This window comes from Artemia sp. Qi Xiang Cuo, chromosome 11 (genome assembly GCF_049724085.1).
Source record: "Artemia sp. Qi Xiang Cuo chromosome 11, ASM4972408v1, whole genome shotgun sequence".
Lineage (NCBI taxonomy): Eukaryota > Metazoa > Arthropoda > Branchiopoda > Anostraca > Artemiidae > Artemia > Artemia sp. Qi Xiang Cuo.
Genome location: NC_142804.1, coordinates 35,734,336 through 35,747,652, shown reverse-complemented (window position 1 = coordinate 35,747,652; position 13,317 = coordinate 35,734,336). Strand labels below are relative to the sequence as shown.

The following is a 13,317-nucleotide window of genomic DNA, read 5'->3' as shown; positions in this document are numbered from 1 at the left end:
TTTACCCCCACCCCTATTCTAATTCAGGGTATATATTTTCACATTAAGGGGGGGGGGGTTGTAAATTGTATTTCTGATGTAGATGGGAGATAAGTTTAAACTTAACCCCCACCCCCCCCCACCCCCTAATGTGCTTACTATTGAGAAAACTATTGAGTTATTGGTTCTTTATTATAACTTCTTATGTGAACATTTCTTGGTGTAGTGGTTAGCACTTAGGACTATGAATCTTGCGATCTGAATTCAAATCTCGGTGGACCCTTTTTATAAAATGTGTTAGAATTTTGTTACCACGAACTGTTTGACTACAAACAGGAAAAAGCCTATGATTTTTTCTTAATTGGAATAGTAAGAGACGACCTGGCTAAAACCTACGATTATGACATCATTGATCAATCTTTAACATGACAAATAAACACGCATCCGTGATCATTCCTCTGGCAAACAAAAAAACAACAAATAAAACACGCATCCATGATCTTTCTTCCGGCAAAAAATACCAAATTCCACATTTTTGCAGATAGGAGCTTGAAACATCTACATTTAATTTCTATGAGACGCTGAAACTGATGGTGGGATTTTTATTAAGATTCTATGACTTTTAAGGGGTGTTTTCCCCTTTTTTTCGAAAATACGGCAAACTTTCTCAGGCTCTTAACTTTTGATGAGTAAGATTAAACTTAATGAAACCTATATATTTAAAATCAGCATAAAAATCCGATTGTTTTGATGTATATCCATTGATATTAAAACACTGTTTTTTAGAGTTTCGGTTACTACTGAGACGAGTCGCTCTTACTATACAGTTCGTTACCACGAACTGTTTGAAAATAATTAGCAAAAATAATTGTAAAACAGAATCAGTCATTTACGAAAAACTACATTTTTCTTTAACTCTGTAGTAGCGAATGTACATCTTCCTGTATACAAAAATCAAGCTAGGAGTTTTACTATTATAAAAAGCATGTAGACATAGTTATGTTAAATACAGCAATTTTTGGGGGTTTTACCCACAATTTTATTTGTCTACTGAAACTAGAATAATTCCTGAAAATTTGATATAAATTAATATTATTTAACTGAAAACTACAAAAATATTTATGGTGTCTGAGCAATAATTTTAATTTTTTATTTCAAACCAGAAAAATGCCTGAAATTTTTAGAAATTGGTTTTGTTTTTTGTTAGGTTCTAGCTACTTGACACGTGGTTTTTTTTATTAGAAAAAAACAATTTAGAAATGAAAATGAGCACTGACTTGAAACAAATTTTGAAAGAAAAAGCTATGAATAAATCTGGCCCTCCATCTTCTGCTCCTCCTAGCTTTGCAGAGTCTGTAGGTGGCGTTCCCCCACCACCAACGTTTGTTCAACCTGGTCAAACTATTATTGTTACAACATTGGTACCACCTGGGCCAGGTCCTACTCATATAGTGTGTCCACACTGTCATGCCGAAATTGATACATCCATAAGATCAGAACCAAGTCTCCTTGCCTGGATAAGCGGAGGCATTCTCGCTTGTATCGGCTGTTGGTTTGGCTGCTGTTTAATCCCATGTTGTATCCCATCTTGCATGAATATTATTCATTCTTGCCCAAATTGCAAAGCCCATTTGGGGACCTTCAACTCGTAATAACGATATTCGCAGCGGTGCAGCTAAGGGGCCTTTTCCTAAATTCATTTCGGTTGTGAAACAGCTTGTGATTTCGTATTTTCTATTTGGATATCCGGGTTGCAGCGGTAGCTAGCAACCTAGTAAGAGACGATCACGTCCAATGTTAAAAAATATAAAATAATAGTAAAGAACCCGTTCTCTCGCGTGAAAAGTGGGTATGCTTACCATTGGACCATCAAAGACTTATGAAATATAAGTTACGTATGATAATAATTTCATTAATACACTAAAAAATTATATTAAGAATCTTTCTGGTTAATTATAAATGGTGATTATCTTAGCTCCATCAGTATAATAGCTGTAGAAATGGCTAAAATCTAGTAAAGACCGAACCATGGCACACATTGGGCTTAAATTGATACCTCATCAGAAGCTCGTCTCTTACTATTCCAAATACGAAAAAGCCATAGGCTTTTTCACACAGTGCTCGCGATATCCTTTGGAGAATTGCTCTGATTCTCAGTTACAATTCGACTTGGGCTCATCCTAACTCTATCAGCATTTGTCTTCGGGTGAAGCCTTCCTCTTTGAGTGTTGATTAGCTCCGAATGACACTGGCAATTGATCTATTGATATTATAATTCCATTTTTTAGAGTTTTGGTTACTATCGAGACGGGTCGCTTTTGCTATACAGTTCGTTACCACGAACTGTTTCATTACAAATAGGAAAACACCTATGGCTTTTTCCTAATTGGAATAGTAGGAGACGACCTGGCTACAACCTACGATTATGACATCATTGATCAAACTTTAACATGATTCCTTATTTAATTTTGCCAGCAAGCTGCTTAGGTCGACTTTCATATAGTTCCTTCTCCTTGAACTTCTTTTTTATTACTTGTGAAGCCATTACAATAAATAATTTTCTTATGGAAACAGATTTTATTACACAATTCGTGTTTAGTTATCGTATCAAGTACCAAAAACCTAACAAAAAATGAAACTAATTTTAAAATTTTCAGGTATTTTCCTAGTTTAAATTACAAATTAAAATTATTGCTCAGATACCATAAATGTTTTTGCAGTTTATAACTTTATTGATTCTGAACTAAAACAAAAATAAAAATTGATTTTGTTTCAATTTTTACGTCACGTCACTCACTACGTCATTTATGGTTATCAGTACACAATCGTTGTTAGATCTTACATCACGTCACTTGTTACTTCATATATGGTTATCATTGCTTAAAAAATCAAATATCTTTGAAAATATGAAAAACATTTAAAATGCAGTTTTGTTTGTAAAAACTGATTCTATTTTTATTTTTTATTAAAAAAGCTCTCTCTGTTTTTTGTTCAAATAAGGCCTCTCGCAAAATTCTAGAACCTCTGGGTCGACATGATCACCCCTGGGAAAAAGAACAAAAAAGCAAATAAACACGCATCCATGATCATTCTTCTGGCAAAAACTACAAAATTCGACATTTTTGTAGATAGGACCTTAAAACCTCTACAGTAAAGTTCTCTGATACGCTGAATCTGATGGTGTGATATTCATTAGGATTATATGACATTAAGGGGGTGTTTTTCCCTATTTTTGAAAACAGGGCAAATTTTCTCAGGCTCATAACTTTTGATGGATATGAGTAAACTTCATGAAACTTATATATTTAAAATCAGCATAAAAATCCTATTCTTTTGATGTATCTATTGATATCAAAATTCCGTCTTTTAGAGTTTTGGTTACTATTGAGACGAGTCGCTCTTACACAGTTCGTTACCAAGAACTGTTTGATGTGGCACTATCTGGGAAAACAGTTTGCAAAGTGACGCTATCATCTGGGTTCGATTAGATATCTGCCTTGCAACAACTTCAAACAGGGTCCATGTACTTCATGTTGAGTTCCTCAACTGGAGGTTGATTAAGAGTCATTGAAGGGAAAGAGTCTACATGTACTTTAGGGACATGTTTTGCATGAGTTGGAAGTCCCTTCTTTAAGACCTCAGCAGCATTCCTCATGGATACATTATTGGTGATTGAGTAAGTAACATTAGCTTTCTTCTCCATGAGTATTGAACACTCCTTGGAGTTAGCAGCATATTTTCAATTACAGTTTGAGCACTTAAGTACCTGACCTTCCTTTACTGTCTTGGATTGGGGACATTCAAGGGTGTGTTGTCCACTACATAGTAGACATCTTCTGCCTCTGCAGCAATTAGAAGCCATGTGGCCAAAACCTTGGCAATTGAACCACTCTATTGGCTGAGGGATAAACTGCTTTACTCTATACCTTGCACCCCTAACAAAGATTTTCAGTGGGAACTGAACATCTGGATTGAAGGTGCAAATTAAAGGGATAACCTCCCTAAAAAAAAATTATCCAAATCAGTGACCTCCTCAGATGGGATAAATATAATGCCTTTTCGGTTTCTGAGTGAATTGGGTTTGGAGTTTGGACCAAGCCCAAACTTTACCTTAAAACCATTTACTGCTATATCTGAGATAGAAATTATAGCAGTAGCTACTGATTGGTTCACAGCTATTATGATAATAAGCCATCTGGTCCAAGTCTTTCTAGCATTGAGCCATAACAGTCCTTACACTCATGTTTTTACAATAATTGTTCTACTCCCAAATATCAGTGGTTTAAAGATCTCATTTCGACCTTCTACTTCTAGGACCAGAATCCTTGCACTACAATTATTTAGGTAAGGGGTGAAAGGACTAAAAACTGTCCTGTCAGTCATCACAAATAAATTAAAATAATAAAAGGTTAAAAATAAACAGGTAAAACAACGAAGTCAAGTAAATAAAACTAACACAAGCAGAGAACGGGGGGGGGAATCTCAGTCAATAGTAGCCTATATTAAGCAAGCAAAATAAATCAGAAGCAGACACTGCGCAAAGTGTCCAAGCACGGTAGAAATGGGTTGAAGAGCACTCTCTAGCAAGTAGAGTCAAAACAAGCCTAAAGCCACAACTGCACCGCACACCAAGAGTACAGGCGTCAGGGACGCCAAGGGGAGAGCCCCTTGTGATTTAATCAACAAACCGTGTCACAGATCTATTCCAACTAGGAGAATAGCAATTTTAAAGATATTTGATATATTTCAAATTCAATTTGTCTTTTCTTCTTATTAATGAACTCCCATCTGACAGTTTATAAGTTGCCACAGAATCCCTGTGTTGTTTTAAAATTACTTTTCTGTGAATAGGCAGCGCGGCAGCGGAGTGCAGCTGGAACTTTCACAATAAATCACATCAGTCCAGTTTTTGTTAACAAAAAATTGCTCAGTGATAATTGATTGCACCTCTGACATTGTGCAACTCTAGGCCCGGGCCTAGTGGCCCTATTGGTAAATCTGGGCCTGTGGAAGGGGCTGGTTACCTTCCAATCGCTTTGAATTCTTATCAATGGCATTAGAACTTTCAATTTCTAATCAAATGACCCCCCCCCCCCAACATTCCTAAAACCATTTCTTACACATAATGAAGTGGCCAGAAAAAAAAATCCATAGAAGGTACAAGACTCTTCACTTAGGCAGTGCTACAGTGTTGCCTCTGTTATTGTGAAGTTTGAAATAAAATCTGTTTTCCATTGAAAACCAAAACAGATGGGATATATTTCAAGAATTAAGAAAAAAATTTAAATTTTGAATCTTGAAAAATCCCAAACCTCCCTAATTCTTAAATCGCTAATCTTTAAATTTCCTAATTTTGGCATATACCATTATTTTTACTGTTTTTTCATCTTTTTTCTTTCATTTTTGTTTACTGGTATTTTTTAATCCAATACCTTCTAGTGCACTTGCCATTGACCTGTATTAAATGTATTACATGTGTAAATTCCTTATCATTAGAGTCAATTCAGTTTTTAATTAGGTTGAATTAGTTTAAACTAACAGGAATGGGTCAGGGGATCTTTCTGTTACTTAACCTTCAATCTTTTTCGGAAGATTTCAGCCAGGCAATGTTAAGCTTAAATATCAAAAAAAAAACTCCAGAAAAATTTGTCAAGAGGCTTTACTGCTGTCATTGTTGAACTAAATGTTATTGCTATAATATGATTGCCAAACAAATTATCCTCTTTTCAAGAAAACTAAAGATGGCTAACCTGACTGACAGTGCTATTACAGAATTTAGGTCACCAAATGTGAAACCAGCTGTACTTTCTGATAACTTCTTTAGGTCTTCTTTTTTAATATCAACACCAATATTTTCACAGATCCAACAAATATTCTTACTTCTCTCTTCTTTGGATAGTGGTGTCATCGTATATTTTTGCCTAAATAATTTCAATACTTCCAATAGACAACTAGATGAATCTTCAACAGAGCAAAATACCACAACGTTCAAGGAGTCAAGTGACTCCAGTAAATGAGTTAATTTTTCAATGACTCTCATATTGGCTGCTCCTGTTTCTTTGATTTTTCCAAAGTCCTAAAAAATAAAAAGAAAAACTTGATTTCAAAACAAAATAGAAATACAGCAAGTGCTTAAAGTACCAAGGACAGTGAAAAAAGAATGATTTTTGTAACTATTTAAGTGGAAACTTACAAAGCCATGTACATCTTAATAAAATGGGAAAAATTGGTTATTCAGCTTCAAATGAAAAAAAAAACTCCATATGTATTCGCGCAGTTTTTAGTAGTAGCAGGCACCCAATTTAAAAGAAAATATGGATGGAAAATCAGTAAAAAAAAAAAAAAAAAAAAAAATGCTGAGGATGGTATAGCTTTTCTTTGAAGGTCAGGGTGTCTTTGGAAATGAGCAGAATGTTAGCATTTGAATTTTTACAGATACAAAGTATTTTTCAAATTTAATTAATTATTTCTTTTATTTATTTTCATGGTTCAACATGGCAACACGCCATGAAAATTCGGTGATTTTTTTTCATAATTTCAAAATTTTGCCAGAGCCAAAGAAATTAAAGTGTTCAGGCAAACATTTTTCAAAATCTACAAGTGGGAAATTTGTCATTCTTTCAATAAAATACCTAAGAAGGAATTTTTCAATGAAAATGTCCCCAGAAAAGGTATATTTCAAAGTCTGAGGGGTGAATGCTCCACCCCCTCAAATTGACATTACTGAATCAAAACTATAATCTTAATCATCCAGTGCATACAATTAATTGGGCTTTAGACAAAGGGTGGGTCTAATATTGCAAGGAAAATTAAAATAGATTGTGACATAATCCTAATATGTGAAAAATATTATCAAGTTGCAATTACGTAATATTTAACAGGGTTTGCTATTTGATGATGTGAAATAACCACCCATTGGTCTCTGAAGAGGGGATGTGCCCATCTCCCACCTCCCAAAAAAAGAAGGTCAAGTTATTATCAACTAACACAAATAAAAAGAAAGTTGATTTGGTCACAACTTGGTTTTCTATATGTTGACTAGCCAGTTTATGGTGGACAAATAGCCACTATTGACTTTGAAAGGAACAATAATGCTAATAAAATATAAGTGAAGAATAAAGGTTTGCCTCACTAGTACCTACAAATTAATGAAATAAAGAGTAGGCCTATACACTGACACTTTTCTAAATAGACTTCTATAATCCTGCATGATCTAGTCAAATTATTCTAAGACTAACCATCCTATTTTTTCCCAATTGAAGTGAAAGATTATCTTAAAATCGACTCTTAAAGGAGCTGCCCCTTCGACAAGACCTTCCAAGCAAAAATTAAAAGGAGTATGGCTGGCAACATCCATATCTTCTCAAGACCAGAGCATAATTTGCACTTTACTAAAAAAAAGAAAAATATTCACCGTGTATTGTGAGTTTAATGTGCATATTCAGGTATTTATTCCTTAAAGTCTTAATACATCTTTATTTATTAAAGTAGAAAAAGGGAGAATATTTAAAATGTGTTTTTTTTTCAACAAAATGCAAGTTATGTTCTGGTCTTGAGAAGGTGTGGGACTCTCTTCATGAAAAATTCCGGTACTTATGTATAATATGCCACTCACTCAAGTTTACAATCTGTAAAACTTGAGAACAAACCAGTTTCTTTGCTACTTTAGAAACAAATTTGGGCTATATATTTGCACATTAGGAGGAGGGGTAAAGTATAGTGGGTATGCATGCAAATTGTGTTAGGTATAACTATTCTGCATATTATTAAGTAAGAATTGTTTCCTGACTTCAAACTGTCCACATACTTTACCCCCCCCTTATGTGCAAATATATAGCCCAAATTATATATTTCCCATCTATTCTGTCACTTGTTTTTGCCTTGTCCTGCACTAAGCTGAAAGATATTAATAAAGAAACCAGTTTGTTCTTGAGTTTTACATAGCATAAACTTGAGTGAGCAGCATATAATACACAAGTACCAAAATTCCTTCTCCCTAAAGAAAATAAAAAAACAAAACTCAAATAAAATTATAAAATTTGGAAAGCCTTATTTTCCATGGGGGGGAAGGGTATTTTCCGGGGGGGGGGATTTTCCATGAGAGGTATTTTCCTGGGGGAGGGGATATTTTCTTCGGGGGGGGAGATTTCTGCAGGGGTATTTTCTGGGGGGGGGGTAAATGCCTAGAATCCTTCAAATCATTGCTGACATTAATTGAAAAAAATAATACTAGATTGATATAGAAATTGAGTATAAACTTAGCATTTTATTTTAGAGTTGAACACAACGCATACAAGGGAAGGGAGTAAAGTATTTATACACAATTGGGGCACAACCAATACCAATACCTCTAGTTAGATTAATATATTCTAAGTTTGCACCTGACAAATTCTAAGTTTATTTACAATGGAGATTATATTCAACATCTAATGGACTGTTGTACTATAAGTATGACCATCATGATGCAGTAATTAATCTTGAGCTGATTATTTTGGTTGACCACCAAAATATGGCCCAGTTTTGTGACTGGCCTCATTTTCAATTTTGTTCAGTTGAATAAACTTTTAACCATTCTTTAGAAGCCAATTGTAGAGGTACTAATTTTTCAAAATTCAACTCCCAGTGGCTGACCCCCATCCCAAAAAAAAAAGAATAAAAAGCTGGAAATTGTTCTAAAGAATGTGCTAATTTTTAATCCTATTATATTAAAATATAACCAAGCTTAAAATGTTAAGCACCAGCTCCCCTATGAAGATATTTGTCAAAGATATTTGCACAAGCAATAAGGCTTTTTCATTGCAGGCAAAAAATTAAAAACCAACAAAGTCTATAAACCACACAAACTCAAAAGAACAAAATCAAGGTTAAAACCAAAACAATAAATAATCATTGACTACTATGACAACTAACAACTCACTGCTGCATCAAGCCTCCTGAAGCCAACACAGCTATAAAAACTTCCCCTCCATCCCAATCTATTCAAAGTCTCTCTCATTACACCCTCCCAAGAAGTTCACATTTCCCTTGAATCTTTCTTTATGATGTCCTCCCACTCCATTTGAGGGAACCTGCTTTTTGTTTGGCCAGCAAGGACAGTCTTTGGCAATCTGTCATCCTTGATCCACAGAACATGTCCTAGCCATCTCATCCTTTATCTCATAATAGCCCTAGAAAGTATGACTGAACTACATTTTTTGCACAGCTAACTGTTTGAAATATGGTCAGTCAGTCAGGTACCCAAAACGTCAGTAGTCAATTTCTCTGGAAAATATCTAGCAAATCCTCCTCTGTTTTTTGGAATGTCCATGCTTCAAAGCCATACTTGACCACTGCCATCAATGTAGCTTCCAATATTCTAATCTTGGTTTGCACACTTATCTTCCTATTCTTATGAACCTTTTTAAACTATGAAAAACAACCCTGGACCTTGGCTATTCTACTTTCAACATCTTCACTGCACCCACCATCTTTACTAATAATACTAGCTAGTTTGCTCTGCAATGCCTAAACAGTATATTTAGTTTTTAAATCTTCCTTTTTTCAACTATCAATGAAATCAATCATATTTATTTCAGTCCAGAAAAGCTATTGGCCAACAAGACCTAGAAATCATCTTTAAAAAACTAATAACATAAGCTACATCTTAAATGAGCTTTATAAAATGAATCTAGAATACAGATGGATAGCTTTATTATAAATTTTATCAAGCAGAAGTTGTGGTTTCTTCAAGTAATCTTCTTAGACTGAGGAGGGTAGTCAATACCTTTATAGGAGTACAATATCACTTACACTGGTGCCCATAAGCTGAAATTTAGGGGGAGGCTTACCTGGTCTAATCAGCACTTCCAATGCTGTATGATAGAAACCCAAAACAAAATATAAAATATAAGAAAGCATCATTCAGCCAGGGAGGGGGCTGGAGCCCCCCCTATGCCTCCAAAAATATGGGTGCCCATGATTACTTATAACTGATTAATATTATTATAGCAACAAAAATCAAACAAGAGGTCTTTGAAAATAAAATGGCTTATGTCAGAATGCTTATAATTACCTGAATTGTGGATTAAGATACACATTTCATACTTACTTCAGCATTTTACTTACAAAATAAAGACAGCAAAAATAATTATACTAACTGTAATATTTCTCAGGAACAAAAGAGTAGGTCCACTTTTCCCAACATCTGTTAGTAGCCTGTCAAGAGCAACTTCTGTAGATCCACTACTGTCTGTAGCTGCATCAGATAAATCTTTCTCTTCTAATTCTAACCCAAAATATTCAGCTATTCCTCTACATAAAACAGTTTTTCCTGTCTTTTTGGGTCCTTCAATCAAAATTCTGGGGTTTGAAATGGGTACTTTTTGTGTATTAGTTTGAATATAATTTTTCACCAACACTGATATTTTATGGAAATGAGATACAAGACCATATGGTACTAATGGTACTTCCTTGAAATCATTTGAATATTCATGAATAACTATTTTTGAAACCTGACTAGGTTTACCACAGTCCAGTGCTGGATTAATGTAGAGCTTTGTATCTCTGTTTACAAAACATGTTTTAATATTTGGCTTTGCCAAACCTTTAATGAATGTGACTTTGAACAAGTTTGAGTCAATTCTGCTAAGATAATTGCAGGTTTTTTTAGTATTGCCAATTATGAAACATTCATCTTCAGATAATAGTTTACTCTTTTCAAAGAAACTTTCAATCACAGAGTTTTCACATATTTTTTTCATACCAATTTGAGTTATTGTGCATTCTCTAGCTATTTCTGGGTTTTCAGAAAGATATAAATTATTTTTTTCAATACTATTGATGATGTCTGACTTGTGATTTTCTTCAAAGAATTGAGTGACAAAACAGTTCTCGCTAAGTCTGCATTTGGTAGAAGACAAGACACAAATTTGTTTTCTTCCAATGCATATCCAACTAAAAAAATCAAAACCAACATTTAACAGGACAACATGATTGATGAATGCTTTTAAAGATTCATCTTCTAGCTTGTTTTCTAAATGTCTACAATGAATAGTCCTCCTATTTTCAAAACTTTTACAAATTGTGTATATCAGCCTTTTTCGAAACAGGTTTTTCCAAGAAGCTTTTAAGCTGAAAGCTAAGTAAAACCAGTACAAATTCTGGAAACAAATATCAGACATAATAATTTTAAATATCTTTGCCAAATATTTGTCATATCAGAATTTTTCTTTTAGTTCCAAAAGTTCGTAGACGCTAATAGAATTTCCGACTCGACCGTCTGGGATTAGCTGATGCAAGTAACTATTTTTCTTCACATATCCATAATTTTTCAAAACTGTCATAATTTGCTTCTCAAGATAGCTACCAGTTATAACGTAGGTGAAGTTGTTCAATAAATTAATCTCAGTCGTTTTGACAGGATGTAAGAACATTCTACCCGCTTCATCAACATTGTTCTGATCATTGTTAAAATTTGGTAAACAGGTAAAGTACTTTCCTTCAATAGGGAAATGTATATGCCTGAAAAAGAGAACTTCTATATGAAACATGCTAGGTCTTGGTTAATTAGCTTAGAAAGGTATTTAAAAGTGTAGAAATAACAATTATAGGATCATTATGGACACTAACTCAAGCACTAAAAAGGACTAACCTTATATAATTATACTCCATTCTAGAGTTTAATTCGATATATATATATATATATACACACACATATATACACACACACACATATATATATACATATACACACATATATATATATATATATATATATATATATATATATATATATATATATATACATATATATATATATATATATACATATATATATATATATATATATATATATATATATATATATATATATATATATATATATATATATATATATATATATATATATATATATATATATATATATATATACATATATATACATATATATATACATATATATATACATATATATATATATATATATATATATATATATATATATATATATATATATATATATATATATATATATATATATATATATATATATATATATATATATATATATATATATATATATATATATATATATATATATATATATATATATATATATATATATATATATATATATATATATATATATATATATATATATATATATATATATATATATATATATATATATATATATATATATATATATATATATATATTCAGCTTGTTAAAAATAAACGAAAAGAAAACTAACTAAAATTTTAATCTTGGTTTTGTTACATGATAATGATAAAAAGAAGACATAACGAATAAATATTTATAATACTGTTAATGGCCTATTTTAGGTCCGTTGTTGGAAGTTTTTAGGCTAAGAGTGTTGTGCATATTTGATGAGACGGCTTTAAATGTAAGCGCAAATTTACAGTTGATCAGACCAGGCTTAGCAAGCTTTCGGAAAACTGGGTCAGGGTTTGGAGAAGAAAAATCGACAAATCTATCAGAGATATTTCTATTCTAAATTTTACAGGAAAATGTGAACTCATCATTACACAATCGTAGGTATTACAAGTCGGTCTAACAAACCATATTATGCACTTTCATCACAGGCTTGAGCTTAATGCTATGCATATAGCTATTAACCCCACTGAATCAATTGGTGGCGTCTGATCAGGAATCCTATGATTTCCCCTTTTAGGTTTATCCCAGTTCAAGACACAGTCATCATTTTCTATGTGACCTAATGTGTTTCAGTATTAAAATGTTTTAATTCCAGTTTTAACTTCCCAATGGAGGCCTACCCACCAAAATAATTATGGAAAAAAAACTTCAAGATATGTGATAGTTTAAACCATTCAAATGACAAGGAATAATAGCATTTCTCACAAATTTACTGATATTAACGTTTAAAATAATGTACAACAACCTAGATTGATTAACATCACTGACCCTACGTTTCCAAGAGTTACTCAGTACGATAAATGCTTGAGCCGCAGCACAATCAGGCCTGTAGATGTAAAATAAAGACGAGATATATAAATGTTATGTGTTTTTCTTGATTTTTACGTAGCACTCATACTATAAATGCAGGAAATTGAAATGACAAGGAATTGGCTTTAAAACCTTGTATTAACGTTAATTTGTTCCAAATTAATCCCTTCTAATGCTGTCTTGCTTTTGTCAGATTTAGATGACAGATAGAAAGACTGCTGTTTCAAGCCTCCATGTATTCTACATAAATTATTATACCTTACGTCTTAATTCAGATTGATCAATCACAAATTTTATGCTTAAAAGCTGAACATTGTTCAACTTAAGAGAATACTAACGGGATACCTAATTGGTGCGGTAGTCGTGCGTAAT

The 13,317-nt window shown here is 32.8% G+C and overlaps 3 protein-coding genes across 5 annotated transcripts in view; 1 reads left to right on the top strand and 2 right to left on the bottom strand.

Annotated features, from left to right (window-relative positions):
• Positions 1–1,283: 1,283 nt before the first annotated feature.
• On the top strand, positions 1,284–1,663 carry LOC148946930 (LITAF domain-containing protein-like). The gene has a single exon (XM_089097205.1). It carries the CDS (start codon positions 1,284–1,286, stop codon positions 1,629–1,631), a length of 348 nt encoding a protein of 115 aa, XP_088953331.1. The 3' UTR covers positions 1,632–1,663.
• A 3,958-nt stretch (positions 1,664–5,621) lies between these two features.
• Positions 5,622–11,138, bottom strand: LOC148946929 (uncharacterized). The gene is made up of 2 exons (XM_089097204.1): positions 10,116–11,138; positions 5,622–6,055 (listed from the first exon to the last, which is right to left on the bottom strand). Exons 1-2 carry the CDS (start codon positions 11,136–11,138, stop codon positions 5,672–5,674), a joined length of 1,407 nt encoding a protein of 468 aa, XP_088953330.1. The 3' UTR covers positions 5,622–5,671.
• A 36-nt stretch (positions 11,139–11,174) lies between these two features.
• LOC148946927 (GPI alpha-1,2-mannosyltransferase 3-like) overlaps positions 11,175–13,317 on the bottom strand; it is a 40,357-nt gene continuing 38,214 nt past the window's right edge. For all 3 annotated transcript variants that reach the window (XM_089097200.1, XM_089097201.1, XM_089097203.1), the window contains exon 8: positions 11,175–11,478. In XM_089097200.1, coding sequence (XP_088953326.1) covers positions 11,175–11,478 — 304 coding nt within the window. The remainder of the gene's footprint in view (positions 11,479–13,317) is intronic.